Genomic DNA, 23,735 nt, shown 5'->3' on the forward strand with positions numbered 1-23,735 from the left:
GTCTTTTGTATGTTTATTGTTCTTAAAGCCTGTAAGCCTTAACAGAAAGAAGTTTCTTGTCATTATTTTTATTGCACGCATTGTTTATTGCATCACGTTCATTGCAGTTACGCCACTGAAAATAGGCATTGACGTATTTGATTTGGGAATTAAGAACTGATATCAAGATCACTTAAATAAAGATTGTGATTAATTCAAAAATGTATTTTTAAATTTTCAAGACTTCACTGGTAGAAATCACACACTTAACCTATAACTAACTTAACCTGCAAGACTCAGCTTGACTTGAAAGATGAACTGATCAACAAGCTTTACCAGTTTTTAGGCTTTGTTGGTGAATAAGATGGTCTACCCCCTAGACCACTACCAAACAAACACTTAACAGCTTAACACTTGTTAACTAGTCAGGAAATGTATGCTGGTCATTTCAAAAGTGGTAAAGGAAAACCCAATAAGCTCAGTATCATCTCTTTTAGGATGTTTTTAACCAGAGCAGGTTTACTAAAGCTATACAGATAAAGTCCTGCACTCTACAGCACAAGCATGCAACTTTGTTAAATAAGATCTGTCAGTACAAATCCCTTTTCGTTCAGGTGTTTGGCAGCTTTTAAAGGAAGGCCAATCAATACACTACACTGCACCACTGCACCCTTCCTTACACTGTCAAATGAATTAGGTCCTCATATGAAGTTAAATGAAAAATGATGCAGCATAAGGCCATTAGTCAGGAAGCGGCAGCAGCTTGATGAGGGATAGAGGGAGAATCCTTTCCACAGTAAATTATCCCTTCCGATAAAAAAAAAAAAAAAAAAATCTAAGCCGCAAACAACAAACTGTCCCCTGGATTGTGGTAAATTTGCCCTGTTGTGCAGGTATAGAATCAATTCTCACTGGTCATACCTAATTCTAAATCATCATAATAGAGCTTTTTTTTTTTTGCAAAAACACAAACCTTCAAGTATCAAAATCTTCACACAATGCATTTAAATGTGACTTTTACATTTTCTGAAAGAAATATGAGCGTTGTTTGTCTATGTAAAACTGACCTTTATGCTAGGGTGTTGCTTGTGTTTTGATGTTGTTGTTTTAGCTTTTTGCTATGCTGTTGCCTGAATGGTTGCTAGGTGAATGCTTACTGAACCAAGTGAAAAGAGCTCACAAGTGTCTGATATTCTGGGTTCCAGATATGGCTCATCTGATCACTTAAAAGTATCAACTCATCTCCTCTGAGTTGCATGATTTGCTATATTATTCATGTGTTAACGGTAATTTTTTTATTTTTTTTTTTTAAATTAAAATCACAAGCCCTTTGTAGCAGGTAGGTCTGTCTCCTAGGGATGTTCAGCTGATACAAGAACAGCTGGAGGTCAAGGATAAACGGATGTTCAGGTCATGACTATTTGCGGTAAACACAGCATTCTTGGAAACAGTTACAATAAATTCTCAATGTCATCTTTCACATCCGCTGCATATTCATTTGGATGTCACACATCACTATTACCATTGCTTACAATCAGCTTTGGCACATAACTCATCCCGCATCATTTATGATGCAATCAATCAGTCAATTTCTTATTAAGCAGATGTCTGCTAAGTGACCAGATTTGTGATCTCCATGGACTTTCATTGAGGTAAATAAACCATATCTAGAGCTGTATTACAGAAACATCCTGACACAGAATCCCTTCCTATATGTTTGGTAACCATGGCAATTTTAATTAATTAACTTCAATTTTTAAAGGGTTAGTTCGTCCCAAAAATTACAATCCTGTCATCATTTACTTACCCTCAACTTGTGCCAACCCTGTTTGACTTTCTTTCTTCGGTGGAACAAGATAATTTGTGAAACGCCTTACTGTTTTTTTTTTCCTCTTCTTCATACATTAGTAGTCAAATGTAACCACAATTCTTCAAAATATCTTCTTTTGTATTCAACCAAAGAAAGTCGTACAAGTAAGGAATTACATGAGTAAATCACTTTTAGTAACCTTTTAAGTCAAGAATTAAGATGGGAAGTTTCTGTAAAACAAAACATCAAAAACACTTGAGGATGGGCCAGTAAGAACATTGTGGCTTTACCTCTTAGCCACCACAAACTGTAACAACACACTAAAACCACTCAGAACACCCCACAACAATCTAAAATAAATCAGTGTGGTGACTATAGTCAAGTCACCTTTATTTATATAGCGCTTTGTGCAATACAGATTGTTTCAAAGCAGCTTTATAGTGATAAACAAGAAAACAGTTATTCAATGATGCAAACAGATTTCAATTCTGCTGTAAATCTGCTCAATAAAAACAATAGTAAACAGTCATTATTCAGTTGAAATCAGTTCATTGTTGATTCAGTTTGGTTCAATAACTGTAAAGTCCATCAATCATGGAATGAGTTAAATCTATAAAGCAGCTTTGGAGAAAACAATAATGTGACTTTTGCAAAGGTAAGCATGTCCTTCAAGAAAATGTCAAATATAGTATTATAGCAATATAATATGTTTCTGCCAGTCTTAGACTTAATGGAAAACTGGTTGGCAGTGTCCGTTAGAATGAAACTCAAATAATAAGCTTATAATAATAAACCGCCTAGAATGTACATTTCCTGAAGAAAATGTGAGTGGTGCTTGCAGTGGCAAAACTCGGCCCTCAGTTGCTAAGTAAGGTCTTTTTATAGAGTTCATAGCCTGATTTATCTCTTAGCTAATCACTATTAGCATGTAGCTATTCACTGCTAGCATGACTAGCATGTTGGAATTCCAGTTTGCTAGCATGAGTCAAAAGAGCCAACCGCCATGTCTGTACGATGTTCTGATGCAGAGATATAGATCTTGCAAAATGGTTGCTAGGGAACTCTGTTTAGTTGCTAAGGAGTGGCTTGGCATTTCCCAATGATGATACTCCAAAGGATGCTTGACAGTATAAACCAAACCCCATGTCTGTACATTGTTCTGATGCAGAGATATAGATCTTGCAAAATGGTTGCTAGGGTACTCTGTTTGGTTGCTAGGGAGTGGCTTGGCAGCTCCCAATGATGATACTCCAAAGGATGCTTGACAATAGAAGCCAACCCCCATGTCTCTACGATGTTTTTATTGATCTTGACAGGTCTTGCAAAACGGTTGCTAGGGTACTGTGTTTGGTTGCTAGGGAGTGGCCTGGCAGCTCCCAATGTAGATACTCCAAATGCTGCTTGCCAGTATGAATGATATAAACGAACCCCCATGTCTCTATGACACTCAGATTTGAAGATATCCCTCTATGCTTTGGGTTGCTAGGGTGGTCTAAATGGTTGCTAGGGCGTGGCTATGAAGTCTTGAAGTTTATTCGTGATTGGTCTTTTGCTGCCCCGAATCAAACGAGCCCACCCTCATGTTTCTATGACACTTCTATTCATAGATATTAATTTGATCTTTTTCAATGGAAGTCTATGGAGGTTGTTACTAAGGGGCCCTAAATGGTTACTAGGGCGTGGCTTGACTGCTTCACAATGATCCTAACAGACTGATTGGTTGCCTGATTAAAATGAGCCCACCCCCATGTCTCTATGACATTGTGATCCAGAGTTATGTTCAATGCAAAACTCCTAGGTAAAGTACCATAGTAGGAAAAACACGCTGTTTCATGGGCGATCCCTCACCATAATATGTCTATGGGGCAACTTTGGGGGGCTCTTGCGCCCCAGGGGTACAACTTATACCCCACTGCGGGGTATGTTCTCGCACAGCCTGATAGCCTCTCCAAATGTGGTGATTCACATGTTTCTGCGAAATTCTCTCTCGGAGCTACGATCCGTCAAAGTTGGCCGCAATGCATTTTCTATGGGTGTTTTTTTCGTCGATTTTTCGCCCGATGTACGAACATCGTACGCCCGATTGCTTATAAAAGTCATAGCACACCTCTCCTCAATAGGCCGCACGATTTGACGCCTCTTTTGTGGGTCTGTGACAAAAACTGCGGGACAAGTTACGCGCCAAACTTTGTACGGATCTATAAGAAGAAGAATAATAAGTATGTGAGATAATATAAGTGATGCTTTGCCTTCGGCAAGCACCAATAATAATAATAATAATAATAATAAACCGCATTTGTGTAAAACAATAAGTGCTTACCGATGGCCTGTACTGTACTCACAGCTTGTAGAAGAACAACCAGAGTGTAAAGCATGTCCAGTGGTAGAGAGGAACTTATTTAATGAGAAAGCCACAGATGTACACCCAGTTGTTCCCGTCTTGTCACAGTTTGTGGAAGAGATTCGTGGTTTGGAGTCTGTTATCTCTGTCGTTACGAAGCGCAATACTGTCTACTAGCACAATGACTGTAAACATTTAGTTTGTTGTCTTCCCATGGACAGGACATTTATCTCAGCTTGACCTCTTCTCCTGTCCCTTTGTTCTGTTTAAGAAAACCCACCCCTCCAGATAGAGACAGGATCATCCTCTCATTGTTATTGGAGTACGACTTATCCACCCCACCATGATATAGTATATCTCCCAGAATTCTCTCTTCCCACCCAACACTAGTCAACCGTTTTCAGCTGCTGACTCCACTTACAGCAGTGACAGCAGTGCAGATGTAGACAGTGTATTAAGAAATTCAGGAGGAGTTTCATCTCTTGCTTTCTGTTGAATTTCTTATAGGTGTTTATAAGTCAGACACAGCACAACAGTTCAACACTCAGTACTTTAACCCATAACATTTTCTTCTTATTTGCCAGATGTGCAATTTTCTTTGCAACTTAGCATTCCAGAGTTGTCTCTTCGCTGTGTCTATAAGTTTCTCAATTACCAAATCAGCACATTAGAAGAATTTCATAAGGGTTATGTTCAAGGTTTTCATACACAGGAGAAAATGAGGCTTTGGCATATGGAGGAGCACTTAAAATAAAATGAAGGAATATACATATACAGTAAATATCAAACTGACAAATAAGTACACATTTAAAACTGTAAAAACAGTAAAATATGTAGTAAAAATGTAAGAATAAAATAATGGACAAATATGAAATTAACAAATATACAGACCAATTCTCACTATTAACTAGTTGCTTATTAGCATTCCTATTATTAACATATTGGCTATTTATTAGTACGTATAAAGCACAAATTCTGCATAACCATATTCTACATCCCTAATCCTACCCAATACCTAAACTTAACAACTACCTTACTAACTATTAATAAGCAGCAAATTAGGAGTTTATTGAGTCAAAGTTAATGTCATAGTCATAGTTAATGGTTTGTTAATAGCAAGAATTGAACCTTAAAATAAAGTGTGACCAAATGTATTCATATTTAAATCATTAGTTAAAAAACAATAAACTAACACATTAACAAATTTTTCAAATTTTGAACTTAAATCTAGATCTGTTTCTCACACAAAGCTATTATATGGTTTTATAAAGATTGGACTAAGTCAAAAACTACATTTATTACACTTTTCTGTTGCTTTGTCTTATCAGTTTGGAGAGAACTACTCCTTTAAGCCATCCATTAGTCAGTAATCAGTCAGACTATAGCTTTGCACTTTGAAGTTTGTCGTCTTTCCTTTGTCCTTCACAGGAAAGACTGGACAATGTGTTAATCATTGGTATCATTAGCACGGAGTAGAGGAAAGTGTCTGAAGGTTATCGCAGAGACTGAAGAGAGGAGACTGGCAAATGGAGAGGTGCTGCTGGTTTTCTCAAGTCTTTTTTCCCCCTCATTTAAGTAAAGAAGAGAAATGGGCTGAAATGTGTGGAGAGTCTTTTAGAGTTCCTGGGCTGTCTAGTAATCCTGTTTCCTTGATGCTTAAGATCAGTCACAGAATATTAGCGTAAATGCAGACTTTGCAAGAATGAAACCACGGGAGAAACTACTTGCTTTCTTCAAGTAGGCAGAGAGGAAGCATCTTCTTTAAGGGCATTTGACTGCATATTAACACAGTTCTGAGTATGCTGCAGGTGCACTGTGTAAAAACAGAAGCCTGCTATCTGGTAGGAAGTTGAGCTAAATGTGGGAGGAAGCAGGAGTCAAGCAGGTCAAGGCAAACATCACTGTTGAGGTAAACATGACTCTAAAACAAGTGCTGCAGCTTAATTAGAAACAAACCATTCACTGTTACTATGACAGAGTCCAGTCCACATGAAAACGTTATACATACACTGTACAGTTGTGGTCAGAATTGTTGGTAGCCTTGGTAAATATGAACAAAGAAACCTGTTAAGATAAAACTGCATCATTAATCCTTTGGATCTTTTATTTTATTTTTTTAATTACAAAAAGCTAGCCTTTCATTGGAGAATTAGAATTTAAAATGGAGGGAAAATCTCATTATGAAATAAATGTTTTTTTCTCTTTCTTTCTCTCTCTCTCTAATACACGTTGGCCACAATTAAAGGTACCCTTTTATACAAAATTTTTGTGACGACCTTTTGCCACAATACCAGTTCTGAGTCTTCACCTACATATAATGCTTGATGAGTTTGGAGAACACCTGAAAAGAGAACATTCCTTCATAAATAATCTCTCCAGACCCTTCAGATTTTCAGATTTTTGCTCAGTAATCCATTTTTGGTTTGCTTTTGAAAGTCGTGACATTTGGCAAGTATGGTACCCCATACTCAGAATTGGTGCTCTGCATTTAACCCATCCAAATGCACACACACAGCAGTGAGAAGTGAACACACTGTGAACACACACCCGGAGCAGTGGGCAGCTATATCCAGCGTCTGGGGAGCAACTGGGGGTTCAGTGCCTTGCTCAAGGGCACTTCATCCATGGGTATTGAGGGTGGAAGAGAGCGCTGTTCATTCACTCCCTCCCACCTACAACTCCTGCCAACACCGAGACTCAAACCTGCTGCCTTCTGGTTACAAGTCCAATTCTCTAACCATTAGGCCACAGCTGCCCCAAAGCTGCTGTGTTTGTTTTTGGATCACTGTCCTGTTGGAAGATCCAGCCTTGACCCATTATATGATTTCTAGCAGGGACAGTCTTTTGATTTTGTTATCTGTTGGCATTTGATAGAATCCATGATGCCATCTATCTGAACAAGATGTCCAGGACTTGCGATATTAAAATAGACCCACAACAGCAGAATATTTAATTGTACACTTGGTTTTTTTTAACCTTGTGTGTGCACCAAACTCATCTTGAGGGTCTGCTGCTAGAAAGCGCATTTTGTAGTTTCGTCTGACCATAGAAGCCACTCCTGTTTGAATCCCTCCAAACAACATGTGGTGATGTAGGTGCTGTTTGATCATTTTTTGAGGCGTTCTGACGTCAAGACTCAACTATTTTCTGTGATTCTCCAGCTGTGATCCTTGGAGTGTCTTTGGCCACTCAAACTGTCCTCCTCGCCTCGCCTCCTTGCAGATTTCATAACATTTCCTGTTTATTGGAAATTCTTAATTATTGCCCTGATGGTGGAAATGGGAATTTCCAATCCTTAAGATATTTCCTTGCAGCCAATTTCTAATTTGTGAAGCTCAACTCAAATTAAATTTTTTGCTGCTAATCATAACTATATTCTTTGGTTTTTCTCATTGTGATGTATGACTAAGGGAATTTGGCTTCTGTATTCGCTTATATTTATTTTCCTGTGAAACACAAATCCATGGCTGGAGAAATTCACATTCGTAGTCACTCTGGTGTGAAAAAAAAAAAAATGAATATATGAACAAATATAAAATCAGTGGCCCCAGACTTGTCGCAGACGCCATGTTTAACTGTCATACTTTTAACTCCATTAAATATTCTTCAAATAAGTTTTAGTTTTGAAGGTCAATTTATATGTATAACCACATACCTTCAAGTCTTGACTTAAAAAAAGAAAAGAATGCTGATCTTTAGTTACACTGTAAATTCCCAAAATGTCAAAACCAAAAATCATCCAAAAGGTAAATGTGCAAAAAATATCAAACCATTTTTTAGGCCAGCAACAATAATATAATATAATGCAATATAATATATACACTCTGCTTTATAACTGAAGGTGTGGAATTCATGTTCTCTAACAGGTCACAACATTATGTTGCACTATAAACAGATTTGTATTTAGAATAAATAAATAAAATGACTACCGGATCCAAAACTGGATAAGTATTTATTGATAATTGAATTACATTTCTCTTTTATACACATTTCATAAATGATACAGGATTTTACATTTTTCATTTTTAAAGTCTTCTAATATTACAGCATCCGATGTCAATGACAAAATGAACAAATAAAGAATATGAAAAAAAAGTTTTCCATTCAGCATCACCCATTACCTTCCCCACCCCCCGAAATATAATTTTCATTTCAAATGCACATGAAGAAAACTTTAAAATAATACACATAACCAAAACACAATCAGTGTGGGAGTATAATAAGGAGTTAAAGAAAGACGGGCAAATGTATGGAGCGAGGGGTGCTTAAGAAGGTCAGGTCTCCCATACTCTCTGATCTCAGATCAGTGTTCAGAATAAAGGCAGCACTGCAGAGATTGCGCAGCAGCATTGAGACTGAGAGAGGATAAAACAAGACATAATGTAGAGGAGATCCTTGACCAATCAGAGCCTGTGCAGCAACCGAGAGCATCCTTGCTTCTGGGTCATGGAGGGTGAGGGACTGGGTGAAAAAACTCAAACTCTTGATGAACCAGGAGTCTGTTAATCTGCAATCAGCATTCATAATAATCTTTGCTTTTTTGATTCATTTATATATAATTTCCCCATGTAAACATACATTCATGCAACACCCGCTTTAGAATAGATTCCATATATTTGCTATATTATTATTATTTAAAAAACCCTGAAACAAACAGAAAACCCTAGAAATAAACTAAAAGAAGTTCAACTTATCAGCTAATGACCAGACAGGCGACCTGTTAGATTACAGTAGGTCGAGGGATGTCAGTGTACTGGGCGTCCTGGAGAGTGAGATGGTTGAGTTTTTGCCCTGAAATAACTTTGGAGTGTGTTTAGGCCTGAACTTATGACTGTTGATCACATAAGTGAAGAAGAACGAATGTTTTTATGCATATGATGAACAGGCTGATTTTGACTGCTATGGACGAAGATTATGCATGAGTTCATAGTGACCATGTCTGTCGAGCTCCAAAAAAAAAAAAAAAAAGTATATGTTTCTATGACTCAAATGCTATATTAAAAATATACTAAAAAAAAACAAAAATCCATAAGAATCCTAAGTCTTCTGAAAAGACACAAGGTAATAAAAGTAATCCATAAGAATCCTAAGTCTTCTGAAGAGACACAGTCACTTTATTTGATCAACACCACTCCATGTATGTGCACTGAACAATGTTTGTACATTAATAAAAGCCTAAATTAAGTCTCTTCATCATATAAAGCGATCATGTCTCTTCCGAAAACTTGAACTAAACCAGCTGATTCATACAAATGTGTTTTTGTACTTTTTGACACATCAGTCTTCATTGACAAAATTAATATATTAATGAATTACTGAATGTTAACCATATCTTTAAATCTTTATCAAAGAAATTAAAGTCCCTTGCAGTCGTCAACTGCTGAAAATCTTCCCCATTACGGCAACTCTGAAACATGAAACAATTAAGAATTACGGCAACTCTGAAACATGAAACAATGACGTTTGAATCTAAAGATGAACGCAGTTTACTTTTTAGAAAAAAATTCTATCTGTTCCTCAAAATTGTTAATTGTGGCTTCTGTGGTCTGTAGCAATGTTGCATGGAAATGAACTGCTAAATTTCTCCTTTTGAGTCGCACAGAACTCTCTCTTAAATGTGATGTTTGTCAGAGCTGTAGGCTGGAGTATCACCCTGTAATATTTAAACACACGGTGAGAATGGAAACAGATTCGAGACTTTTATGAGATCCCTCCACCTCTAGAGACACAAACACAACGTGAATATGGCTTTAAAAACGCTTAATGACGACCACAGGCACAAACACGGACAGTCTGACATAATGAGATGCTATTTCTCTGCAGGGGTCTGAGTGTGTAGGGCAAAACCATAATAGACAATAAGATTACAGGCCATGATAACTGCTCCCAAAAAAGCTATTTCAAGGCTTGTCTTGATATGATCATTTTGTTAGAGAACAAAAAGGGTCAAGTCCATTTCACATCCCTCAGATTCATGTAATAAGATAGATGCATGGAATAAAAAACGAATGAAAACAATGTTGACGATCAGCTCAACCCAGCTAGAATCATTGCTAAGGCCTGTCGGCTAAAGATAGCACACATAGACAAAGGATGCGACACTCTCTCTGTATAGCATGCCACGAAGTGTGCAAAACACACGCTAATTCTAGATCTAATATAATACACGTTCTCTGCATCTTCCAGAAGACTTGGCATATCGAGGCAGATATATGCAGCTAAAAACGCCACATGATTGATGGGAAACTGATCGCATCCGGAACCTTTTTCCAGAAAAATAAATCGCATTTTACACAGTGACCTGCCTTAAGACCATTCAATGGGAAATTTTCTTGGATTGCATCTGATAAACAGGTGTTTGGTAACAAGCACGCTGCAGCAGATGCTGTGAGGCACTGTGGGAAAATGTCATTTGATGATGTTCGAAAGAAGATTTATAGAGAAGAGAGAAGACCTTTAAAGAGGATCCATCTGCTGAGCAACTGTGTGTATGTGTGTTTCTCATCACCATGTAAACTGATGGAGTAGATCATATTTCTAAAGAAAAAAAAAAAAGTGTTAGGGATGGAGCATTTGAGCATCGTTTGATGTTAGGAATCTCAACCAATAAAATATCAGAGCATCTGTAGATATGAAATGTCTGGTGGCATGGTTAAAAAATAATCTAATAATGAGAAGAAGAAAAAGTTTCTGCACATTTATCTCATCGTCATAAACACAATATGGCTTTTAAAATAAAAAGTGCCAAAATTCTTTGATTCTTTTTCTTTTTGGAATAAGAGAGCACACAGTGATATTTTAGCTGTTAGATCTGTCTTCAGCTCTCCATACAGGAAGCGAGAAGGAATCGGGGCGAGTCAAGACGGTTTTGCTTAGGCTGTAGGATACAGGCGTTTCAGCCACAAGAGGACCTGCTCGATGGTAACCGGATCTCTTCCGAGACGGAAAAGAGCACCGCATCCCGAAATCTCTTCTGCAAAGTGTCAGAGTTAGGGATATCAGCAGTACTCCAATGTGGAAAAAAACTGTTCAACCCAAAGGCAGATGGTTTTTAGATTTCAGACGCGGGGTCATTGTCTCAAAGCGATGTACTGCTTGAATCCCAGTGTCTCAACTTCCTGTCTGAAGTAGCTGTGCGTTTCTCCATGCGCTCCTGTTGCGATATGAGAGCACCAGTCCAGCAATCATCTGCCGTCACCATCCGTTCAGGGATGTTGTTTAAGTTGTTTCATTTAATTGTATCTCTTCTCCTCTGCATAGACTTGCCAAATTAAGGAAAACAATAAAAAGGATAACAATATAACCCCAAAGCCTGCTGTGGATATGGTTTTTCATTGAGGTTGTAGAGATAAAACAAAAAGATAAAAATAGGCAGAAAACAAAATGCAAAGAGGCAGAAGAGAATGAAGTAAGAGAAAGAGAGAGAGAGAGACAAAAAAAAAAAAAAAAAAAGAGGCAGCAAGGGCTTCAGGTTCTCATCAGTCCTTGCTGGCAGTGATTTGCTGGACAGGGAGGTGCAACTGCAGCGGGTCTCGAAGACGCTTTAGGTGAAAAACAGCCCAAACTAGCAATGAACAAAAAGGTTAAAACAGCCCAAACTAGCAATGAACAATACATTTATTAATCTTTGTTAATGTTAGTTAATGAAAAACACAGTTATTCATTGTTAGTTCACAGTGCATTAACTAATCCACTTTCAATGGTTTCACTTCAATGAAAATTTCGAAATTTGAATGAAAGATCAAAAAGATAAACAATGCAGATTTATTTTCACAGCCAAGGGTGCCAATAATAGTGGAGGGCACTGTATATATAATTAGCTGTTTTCACTGTGTCTCCAAAATCATACATATTAGTTACTGTGATATATCATAATATTGAATACCGGCACATGTCTAGTGAGTATATAACAACAGTTTTCCGTCTTTTAAGAGAATGAAAGGAGTGACTCGTATGATGTTGGTTTGTGAGCTGGCTTACCTCAGCAATCGCATCCTTCAGTTTGTTGTACTTCTCAATGTCAAAGCGTGTTCTCTTCGCACCCTTATGAAAGAACAGCAGGTACTGTCTGTCCCTGGCGTCAGGGTAAATATATTCCTGTGAGAGAACAACAGCAGAGAGGTCAGACGGATCTCCTCGTGCATTCACCGGGACCTTCTGAAATTCCTCTGAGCATCAAGCTGTAGGAGCTGCTCACCTGACGTGTCAGCACGAAGTAAGCGTACATAGCCATTGCTGTACCATAGGTGATAAAATACGTGACGGGCTCCATGATATCCCATGAGTACTCCCACCAGGTCAGCCGTGCCAGAATGCCAAACTGTGTGGCCATGTATGCCATCCCACCCCACAGCACCCATGTAGTCCTGCGCTCCGCTCTCTTACTCAGCTCTTCTTTAACCTGAGGAAAACAGATATTATTACAAACATTCAGAAACTATGATTTTACTACTGTGCAGTTTTGCTATGTGTTAAAAAGGAGAATGGGTAACACTTTACAATAAGGTTCCTTTAGCTCAGGTTAAAATAACATTAAATGATATTAAAAGATACAACTGTAAAAACCCTCTCTTCCACACACTCACACATACTGTGCAATTAGTCTCTCAGCTTAATTATCAGTTAATTACTTAATTATCAGGTGTTTTGTGTTTTGGTGACATTAATCTAAACAGCTCACCTTCTCCAAGGGCTGGAGCTGAGAGTTGAGGTCCTCCAGCCGTCCAATGAGCTCTCTCTCTTTGGTGAGCTGATGGTCTTCTATGCGCAGGGTGGTGTAGAGCTGCTGCACCAAGAGCTTGACATCGTTCAGGCGTTCTGCTTCCTCGTGCGGTAGCTGATCTGCAACGGATACCAATATAAACATATCAAAAACTCTGCTGGGCCTCTGCAAAGTCTTGCACATAATGGCCCTCAATGAAACAGGCACACTCACCTCTGCTGGGCGGCTGCACCATGTATGTTGTGTCATTAATGACTAGCTTAAAGCTGTCCAGAAGTAAAATATCAATCCCTGTAGAGGACGCTATTCTTGCTCCATCTATAGAGACAGAAGAAGAGACACAGAGGGAAATTATAGGAGCGCAATCCTCTCACTGAAACGGTTATGTAATACAAGAGCCAATCTAAATGCTTATCACAAAGGTGTCCTGCTCTGTGTTAAGTATGCTCATCAGGAAAAGCAGCATTTTCCAATCTGAGGTGAAGACAGGCGAGAGAACGCTCAAGTGCCTCTCACACGGGAATAATTGAGCTTGAAACAGAGCAGATATGCAGTTCGCACAGAGTACAAATGATTCCTGCTCCTCAATTAGATTTTAAGATGTACTATCAATTAAACATGTCAGATAAAGCCACACGTTCATCTGCAATTTGTGGATTAAACTACAAAAGAATCTGTTAATAACTTAAATTTGAATTTTATTTTGCCCCTAGAGCTCATAACAGTGAATGTGTTTACATGCGCAATGCTACACTGAATATTCTTAAAGGGATAAGTCACCCAAAAATGATTATCATTGTATTATCTGTACAATACCGTTCAAATGTTTGTGGTCAGGTGAGATTTTTTAACTAATTAATACTTAGCAAAAACTAAGTGCATTAAATTGATGCAACATTTTAGATTTAGCTTTTCTATTTCAAATAAAAGCTGTTCTTTTAAAACTTTATATTTGCCACACACACACACACACATACATGGATGCATGCATGTACACACTGTTGAGCTTATCAAAACAAATAAATAAACAACTAAAATCAAACAACAAAAAAATGTATGTATATAATTAAAATGTAATAATAAAAAAACAACCTCGTTGAGCTTGGCAGAATGAATGAATCACCATCCACTTTCATTCATCCATGGAGAAAAGACATTAAAAAATTCGGTTTCACTTTATTCTGATGTTCCTTTCAACAAATTTAGAAATCTGCACCTACATGTCTTTTAACTCTCATTAGAGTATTAGTAGAGTATTAGTAGACTGGTAGGCTTAGGGTTAGAATAAGCTGACATGTACTTCCAAAGATACTTATAGTCAGTAGAATGTCTGTTGAGAGACCATGACAATAAAAAGTAAGCAGATATTAATCAGACAGTCTACTAATACTCTGATAAGAGTTAGTAGACATGTACAGTAGGTGCAACATTACTTATTGTCAACAGAACGTTCAAAAGGGACCATCAAAATAAAGCGTTATCAAAATGTAATATAGGTGAATAAATGAGAAGTGTTTATCTATAAAAGCTTCAACAAAAAGTTAAACCAAAACTTGACTCTATCTTTCAATTTAGATTTCTTGATGTGGAGTGTGTTGTACTGTACCTGCAGAGTAGATGGCGACTCTATCGATGCCCCTGTCCTCCGCCTGCAGCTGCTGAAGGAAAACACCCACCGTGTCGCTCAAGGGTTTGAGGGTGAACTGGCAGCGTTCTCGTCGGGACGGCAGACGTACAGAGATCACCGGCAAGCCGTTCTGATACACCACTGTAACGTCTGCAGACACATGATCGAAGAAATGCCCATTAGATGTGTAGAAACCAAATTACGCAGGATTTTTATGTAGAGTAACAATGTAGTCCAGCTAGAACTCACTAGCAATTAATTGTGCCAATCAAAAACTAGTTCCTCAGACTAATCAATGACATTTAAATGGCAAAAGAAAGATACAGTCTGCCGTGTTAGAGACTTCTGTGGACAGTGAATGGGTAGATTGCCAGCAGGGGGCAGTGTTGGAATGACAGTATGTGGGAACAACAGGGCCCTGTTGAATGATGGGAGAATACATCACACTACTGCAGCATTAGAACTGTCCGGCCTGAGTTATGAAAGCTCTCTCTTGAGCGAGACAACAACCCGGTCACTGTGGAGTCAGTGGACATCACTGTTCATCACAGTTTAGTGTGAGTGTGCATATCCTGCTGTTTCAAACTGTCCCATAGATGGTACAGCTCTGATTGAGAACTCTTTGTACGCTGTATACGCCAAAGGGCTTGCAGCATTCCATTTATATACTCCCTCATTACTAGAGTCGTTATGTCTAATGAGTCTGAGGAGGACCGTGACGCGCTGCAGTGAGGTCTGATGTCTGGATGATAAAGACTGGAGTCATTTAACATGGCTTTTCCAGTGTAGAGACAGCTTCAGTGATTATAATGGGAGCAAACTAGTTTTGTGCGATCTAGCTTTGTTTTGCATATATCACAAGAGCTTTTTAAGCTAATATTTAGAAAATATTCAGTCTCCTCCAATGGCCAGTTCGTAACACACAAATCATAAATACACAAACGCACATTTTTAAGTCATAAAACCTATATGAACATTCACGTCGTGGCACTGTGCATGTCTGAAAGCTTTTTTTTTTGACTGAGAAAATCCGTCTAATTCAAGTGTTTACATGCGTTATCTTTTCCTGGTGATCAGATTATTTAATGTCTAGACTGAATTAACAGAATTTTATTTGGATCAACCTCTGTCAGATCGATTGAGGTGTTTCCATCAAGGCTTTCAGTGCAATCGAGCCATCAATCTGATTATAACTGTATTATCCGGGTGCACATAAATGTAGCTAATGAGTCTAATAAGTTCCAACATCACACAATGATAAATCCTGTTTAGCAAACGTTTGCAGATACAGGTGTATAAAACACAGTAAATGAGCCTCTCTGTTAATAATCGTACACCTGCAGAACAATGCTAGCATTGCACAGCATCCTTTATTCTTAATTGCAGTCGCTAGGAGGTTTCTTTGTTGACAATTGAACACCTGCAATGGTAAATACAATGTTGCTGGTTTCTTTTAGTCATTTTCTGAGCGAAAGAAAGCTATTACGCCAAAGATAATAAGTCGGAATCTCCCACATCTGATTTTACAAGAAACACATTGATCAGCTTTACTGTCCAAGAAGGAAAAATGCCTTTCAAAATGTCAATAAGAAAATAGATCTACAGTGATAACATGCAAACTTTCCAAGATTACCAGCAAATTATTAATTTACTTAATACTTGTGTTTAGTTAGTTAGTCAAATTGTTAGTGAACTTCTTCACTCAACTATATTTAATATAATATATAAAATAGCCAAACTATAGAGCGTGGCACTAACAATGGCAAGGTCATAGGTTCAATTCCAAGGGCAAGCAATCTATCACTTTAGATAAAAGCATCTGCCAAATGCATAAATATAAATGTTTATATAGAATATAACCCACTGTTTCTAAGGAAATTGCAATTGCTTTAGACTCTACAGCTTTTTTAGGTAGTGTCGACTAACATTAGTTAGCCATCCACCTAATATTGGTTAATATGGGATATTGTAATGTTAGAGCATAAATGACAGTAATAAACCCAGACTCAGTAGCATCTGATTACACTTACATCTGACACAGTTAAGTATGCCAGGTACATTAAGGATGTTCAGTACACATTCTTGTATTTGGTCACATTGTTTTTTTCAAATATTGACTTCAAATGATTATTTGTAGTGTATACCGTATCTTCTTGGTACTGGCTATTTTGGTTCAAGGCGTTGAACTCTTTAATAAAGAATTTTCCGAAGAAAACAGAATGAAAAACGTGCTTGTGAGACCCAAAGGAAGGTGTTCATGGCAGAGCCATAGTGATGCAAATACTCACAAACATTTGCATGTGTTTAAATAAACACAAATAAACAGAGCATGAACATGACCACTCACCTTCTGTAGCAGCGGGTGAACACAGTAGTCTTTGACCCTGCCATGAGGGGGAGCCCTTCCAGCCCTGCAATGAAAGAAGAGACGATCATTTCATGTTGACTCTTATTTAAGCAGTACAGCTACACAAACATATTCTTACTCAACTGCTTGCACAACTGAGTCTGTTTAAAAGGTTGTAGATATTCCCCATTTGTCCAGGCTTGTCTGACTGTAGAGCGTGAGATATGATGGCACTGACATCACAGATGGGCTTTTTTCTTTTTGAGTAATTGCTGTAAGCGTTACAGTACCCATGTGATCTACAACAATCCTTCAGGGGATAAATGGAAATGTTTTGTCTACACAATATGATGGCGGTTGGCACTGAGCAACACGCACTGGTATTGAACAAATACACAAAGGCAGGAATCATTGGAATTTGGAAATGTGTATTTTTATCTTCATATATTTAGCACTAACTAAAAACAGGTGCTATGTTTTAAACAGGAAGAACAAAGGTGACTGAGGTTCATACTACTAATGAATGAAATGGCAACCAAATTCAAAACTTATGGCAATACTCTGTCATTGTTTACTCTTCTCCATGTCATTCCAAACCTGACTTCTTCTTTTGTAGAACACAAATGGTAAATATGAAAAAATGAAGAATATCCTGGTCACTCTTTCAATATAATGGGGGTAAATGGGGACTGGGGCTGTAAATCTCAAAGACGACAAAAAAAAAAAGAACCATAAAAGTTGATATTGTGCATTGTAAATCCATGTCTTCTGACATCATACGAAAGCATTGTGTGAGGAACAGTCATTATTCACATCAACCTTTAATCATATTGCCACGTTGAGGAGAGTTTATGGAAGATGTCAGAATCATGAATAAATTAACATTTAAGTTAATTTAATTTTTTTTTTTTTTTTTTTTTATTAATCAACTGATCCAGTTGATTGCTGCACTTCTGGCATCACCACACTATTGACAATGGATATTTCTGTCAAAAAAATTCACCAAAGTTTTGCTAATGTGACTGCACCTTAAAGCATACGAACTTTGAAAATACTGTTTGCATTTGAGGCATCAACAATATAAAGAAGAGGACCGCAAAAAAAAGTATGCAAATGAGTTCGACAGCAAAACATGTCAATAGTAAACCTGCTGTCTCTCTCAACCCGGCAGTTGGGCGTTTCTGAATCGAGAGGCAGCCAGAAGAGAACCACATGTTAGTCACATGAAAATACATCACATTTTCCACTGTGCCTCTGGAGACAGACAAAGAGAGAGAGCGAGAGAGGGCTGTGGCCAAACTGAATGGGGAGTCTATATCGAGATCATGGGAAATGAGACCTTTGCCTTGCACCACATTACGAGCACACACACACAGACAGAGTTTGCGGAGTTATCGACAGCAGCAGAAGTGTATTTGGATGTAGAATGTCCAGAGCTTTGCAGTGTGGTCATTTTTTTGGCACCATGTGTTCAACTAAGCGTTGAGGCGAACAGGTCTGATCTAGACTCTTCTGTCAGCGTGTTTCGCTTCGTGTCTTTCTGAAATAGAGCTTTCGATGTTTCCACCCACGCATCTACACACTGACTCTCCACCCACACACGCTGCCCCACTAACCTGACAGCACTCAAAAATACTCCACAGCAGATCTACTCACATTGTGTCATTTATGGTCAAAACTCCGGGCTTGTAATAGGACGGTTGCTGGTTCGAATAAGAAAGTTATAAGTCATGAAGTATCAGCACTACACCCTTAAGCACTTGGTTTTTCCAGGTGGACTGTGCCTGTAGTAAATGTGCTTTGGCTAAAAGCAACTGTTTACATCTCTCAGTGAAGTTCTCCTTCCACTCCTCCTGTGAGCAAATGACTCGCTCTACTGTAACACCATGACCTACATGCTTACATGTAACACACAAGGGGCCAGTCGTCAGATGTACCAGCTGTTCGTAAGATACAACTTAGCCTAGTTTTAATGTAAAGGTGAACTAAGTTACAACTTACTAAATATTTTTGTGTTGCACCATTAAACTTATTTGAAACGCAACTCTACAATACTGTATGTATAAACTAAATATTTATGGAAGATTACGACCAGGAGTAACGGTTGGAATAAAAATAAAACTAAAATATTTTACCGTAGTGCATTTACATAAAAAAAATTTCAATAAAAAATAAAACATTAATCAGTTAAAACTTTTACAGTAAAAAAGAACATCTTCCTGTACTTAAGCAGTGTAGTATTTCAATGAAAATTAAAATATTTTACCGTTACCATTCTGACAAGATTAGTGAGTAACAACCTTTACAGTTTTGAATCTCTTCTTTGTGGCTTCAGAAGTCTTGGGATATAGCAAACAAATCACGTAGACCACTAAAACAACACTTCATAGAGGTTAAAGTCAATCAGACTGAAAGGGTCTAGACATTAAATAATCTGCTCAACAGGAAAAGATTAAGATTGTAAACACTTGAATCAGATGGATTTTCTCAGATAAATAAAAATAAATAAAATAACTTGCTTTCAGACATGCACAGTGCCGCAACGTGAATGTTCTTAAACATTTTATGTCTTAAAATTAGCATTTTATACATTTATGCTTCATGTGTTACGAACTGGTCATTAGAGGAGACTGAAGTCATCCATAATTCCTTGCATGAAAAACAGTGACTAGAACAATAGGTTTGGAACAACATGAGAGTGAGTGCATTTTTAGGTTAACTAAACCTTTTAAGGTAACCTATTACTAATCAACATATTAAATATTGTCACCATGGTCAGAAAAGCACTTTTTAGCATTCTCGCCAAGGTTTTTTTATCTGTCAGAATTTAATCTGACCAATTTACTAAAAACAAATATTATGTATGCTTTACATTGTGTGACCAAAATAAATAAATAAATAAATAAATTGATGGACTCACATCCAGTACAGTGCAGGCAGTGGGCCACTGTGCAACCTATGCATGGCTCCAGTGGGATCCATCTGATCTGAAGCCCTAACTGTCATCACAGACAGTGTTTGATTGCCACATGTCAATAAAACACCACAGATACAATGCCAGTGCCAATCAGTGTCTTCGACACACAAGATCTGACATGGCAAACGACACTACTGACAGACAGCACAGAGGTGTGAAGCAGTTTAATGAGTGAATGTGACTGGAGGTCACTGCATTCTCTGACAGCCGTTTAAGTGCAGATTTCAGCCGAGGACTGCCATTAATTAGTAATGAAGAGATAACGAACCAATCCCTCCATAGAGGGTGATGTCTGCTTTCATTATTACGACTGAAAATGTGGAAAGGTGTCAGGGGCATTAGACAAGAAGAGTTTTTAGCTTTACCAAAACAAACATCAAGTGAAGTCTCAGATTCACAGAAAAACAGACGGCATTCTGCACATAAAAATGGCAAGAGCCAGCTAAAAATCACATGACCCAATCTGATAGAACTGCCCTTACACAGTTTCTGGAAGTCAAGGTGAACAGGCTTTTAACAGCCTGTCAGGAAACAATGTTCCTACAATGAGAGCTTCTGGAGAAGGGCTAGCAGCTAGCTTTGCCCTAGTATTCAAGGTGAAGCTATTTTTAAATCTTTCTACTTTCAAACACAAATGCCATTCATATAATCCATTACCATCAAGTAAAAAGCAACAATACATTTTCCTTACACATTTAAATCATTATTACCATATTTGTGTTATGTTGTCCTTGTAACAGAGTTATTATACATTTAAGCACTGAGAAACATTGATTAACTACATGTACTTACTATATGTGACCCTGGACCACAAAACCAGTTTTAAGTCACTGGGGTATATTTGTAGCAATAGCCAAAAAAACAAAACAAAACAAACAAAAAAAAAAAAAACATTGTATGGGGCAAAATTATTGTTTTTTCTTTTACGCCAAAAATCATTAGGATATTAAATAAAGATCATGTTCCATTAAGATATTTAGTAAATTTCCTACTGTAAATATATCAAAACTTAATTTTTGATTAGTAATATGCATTGCTAAGAATTCATCTGGACAACTTCAAAGGCGATTTTCTCAGTATTTAGATTTTTTTTACACCCTCAGATTCCAGATTTTCAAATAGTTGTATCTCGGCCAAATATTGTCCATCATCATAATAAACCAAAAATCAATGGAAAGCTTATTCATTCAGCTTTCAGATGATGTATAAATCTCAATTTCGAAAAATTGACACTTGTTTTGTGGTCCAGGGTCACATATGGTTGAGGATAAGAGTTTGGTTTAGGGTTATCTGCATGCAATTATGCAGAATTTATAATTATTACTATAGCAAGTACATGTAACCTGTATAACAAGGACACTGTCAAATAAAGTGTTATTTTTAAACACACACACAAACACACACACACACACAGATAAACAAATAAAAAAAAACACAAACAAAGAAAAAAACACAAAATTATTTGTACTGACACAGAAGCATCAGCCTTGTGTAAAGACCTGTGAATCGATCTACACAAATCCAATGAGAAAGAACACCAGCAAGGCACAAAACACAACATTAAGGTTCACTCTCTTTTGACTTCTATCTATTCTCTTATTTCCCCTGTCATGTCATGTCATACAGCAGGTTTCTTCAATACAGGACTCAACAGTAAAAAAAAAAAAAAATCTACTTAGTGGCATCAATAGTTCAGCTCTCAACTTGCCTTGCCCATATTTTCACTAATTTCTTTCTTCAGTTGCATTTTTCACACATATAAATGTATCAATCAAATCACATATAAATGTATCAATCAAATGTTGTCTTTATAAAGAAAATATGCAATAATAGTTATTATGCATTTTTCACACATATAAATGTATCAATCAAATGTTGTCTTTATAAAGAAAATATGCAATAATAGTTATTATATAAATGGTTATTATAATTACACAAACTTCAAGACAACATTAAATTCATAAACATAAAATGATGGCATGGCAAAACATTAAAGATTTTTAACTCATTCTAACAAGCTACCAAGACTATCGTAACATGATATAAAGAGCAAATCAATTTTATTCAAAGCCTCTTTCAGTTAGATAATATTACAGCTGAGCTAATTTAAAGCCAAATCTTTAAGTTTGCAAGGAATGAAAATGTATATAAATTAATCACAAGACAAAGCAGTGACCCAATCGTCATCTGATAAAGCGTAACCTAATCCATAAACTTTCTGACACTGGCCTCAGGCCATCCTTATTCTTGAGCCCTGCAGAACATCCCAAGTTACATTTACAGAATAAGTGCATCTCTTATCACCTTCACTCTTCTCTGTGCTGCTCTGTGCTTTCCTTCTCAGTAGGACTGAGCCAGTCGTCTCTCAACAATGGTGACTTCATTGCTGCCTACACCAGTCAGTCAGACTCACTGTATTGGCTCTAACTGAGACTGGGATCCATGCAGAGAACACTGCAGCCCTGTCCACTTAACAAACACTATAACAGTATAAAAGTACTACTAAAATAACACTTCCAGCAGTCAAACTTCTGACTGAGACTAAACACTTCGGCAGAACATCTCATATCAGTGACTCACGGTGGACTCAGCGGTGTGTGTACTCTCATAATGTACCTGTAATAGTTAGTCAGCGTGAGGTGAAGCCCAAACAGCGATTAGATAAGTGGCGTGATCAGATGCTGGAGTAAGACGCATTACAATCATAACAAAAAATGACAGTGAATTTAACAGTAAAAGACTGTAAAAATACAACAGTAAAAACCTGTTAAATGGTTAACGGTAAACTACTATATACTGTGAAAAACTGTATTGGAAATTACATGTAATTTTACGGTAGTATACTGTTTTTGAAAGTGAAAAAGTGAAATTGTATAATTTCTTGTTTTTTTCTTATCAGTTTTGTATAATAGGGTTGTGTGTTACACCTAATGTTGTTTAATGAATGTTAATTGCATTATTTAAAGGGATAGTTCACCCAAAAATGAAAATTTAATGATTATCTGCTTACCCCCAGAGCATCCAAGATGTAGGTTGACTTTGTTTCTTCAACAAAACACAAATTATGATTTTTAGCTTCAGGTGTTGCAGTACAATGCATGGCAAATGGTAACAAAATCTATGAGATCAAAAAAAAACATGCACAGACAAATCCATATTAAACCCTGTGGCTCGTGACGATACATTAATGTGTAAAGACACAAAACGATCGGTCTGTGCAAGAAACTGAACAGTATCTACAGGTCCTTCTCAAAAAATTAGCATATTGTGAAAAAGTTCATTATTTTCCATAATGTAATGATAAAAATTAAACTTTCATATATTTTAGATTCATTGCACACCAACTGAAATATTTCAGGTCTTTTATTGTTTTAATACTGATGATTTTGGCATACAGCTCATGAAAACCCCCAAATTCCTATCTCAAAAAATTAGCATATTTCATCCGACCAATAAAAGAAAAGTGTTTTTAATACAAAAAAAAGTCAACCTTCAAATAATTATGTTCAGTTATGCACTCAATACTTGGTCGGGAATCCTTTTGCAGAAATGACTGCTTCAATGCGGCGTGGCATGGAGGCAATCAGCCTGTGGCACTGCTGAGGTGTTATGGAGGCCCAGGATGCTTTGATAGCGGCCTTAAGCTCATCCAGAGTGTTGGGTCTTGCGTCTCTCAACTTTCTCTTCACAATATCCCACAGATTCTCTATGGGGTTCAGGTCAGGAGAGTTGGCAGGCCAATTGAGCACAGTAATACCATGGTCAGTAAACCATTTACCAGTGGTTTTGGCACTGTGAGCAGGTGCCAGGTCGTGCTGAAAAACGAAATCTTCATCTCCATAAAGCTTTTCAGCAGATAGAAGCATGAAGTGCTAGAAAATCTCCTGATAGCTAGCTGCATTGACCCTGCCCTTGATAAAACACAGTGGACC

At 37.4% G+C, this 23,735-nt stretch overlaps 1 protein-coding gene across 2 annotated transcripts in view; it reads right to left on the reverse strand.

Moving 5' to 3' along the window:
- Positions 1–11,587: 11,587 nt before the first annotated feature.
- Positions 11,588–23,735, reverse strand: part of LOC109101111 (calcium uniporter protein, mitochondrial-like) — a 61,227-nt gene continuing 49,079 nt past the window's right edge. The window contains exons 3-9 of one of the 2 annotated variants that reach the window (XM_042768426.1): positions 16,827–16,890; positions 14,459–14,629; positions 13,066–13,170; positions 12,811–12,971; positions 12,328–12,531; positions 12,104–12,227; positions 11,588–11,682 (exon numbers count right to left, since the gene is read on the reverse strand). In XM_042768426.1, the coding sequence (XP_042624360.1) occupies positions 11,609–11,682; positions 12,104–12,227; positions 12,328–12,531; positions 12,811–12,971; positions 13,066–13,170; positions 14,459–14,629; positions 16,827–16,890 (903 nt within the window). In that variant the 3' untranslated portion in view covers positions 11,588–11,608. Of the gene's footprint in view, positions 11,683–11,984; positions 12,228–12,327; positions 12,532–12,810; positions 12,972–13,065; positions 13,171–14,458; positions 14,630–16,826; positions 16,891–23,735 lie in introns of those variants that run through there. The other variant, XM_042768425.1, reaches the window with a different exon arrangement.

This window comes from Cyprinus carpio, chromosome A13 (genome assembly GCF_018340385.1).
Source record: "Cyprinus carpio isolate SPL01 chromosome A13, ASM1834038v1, whole genome shotgun sequence".
NCBI classification, from domain to species: domain Eukaryota; kingdom Metazoa; phylum Chordata; class Actinopteri; order Cypriniformes; family Cyprinidae; genus Cyprinus; species Cyprinus carpio.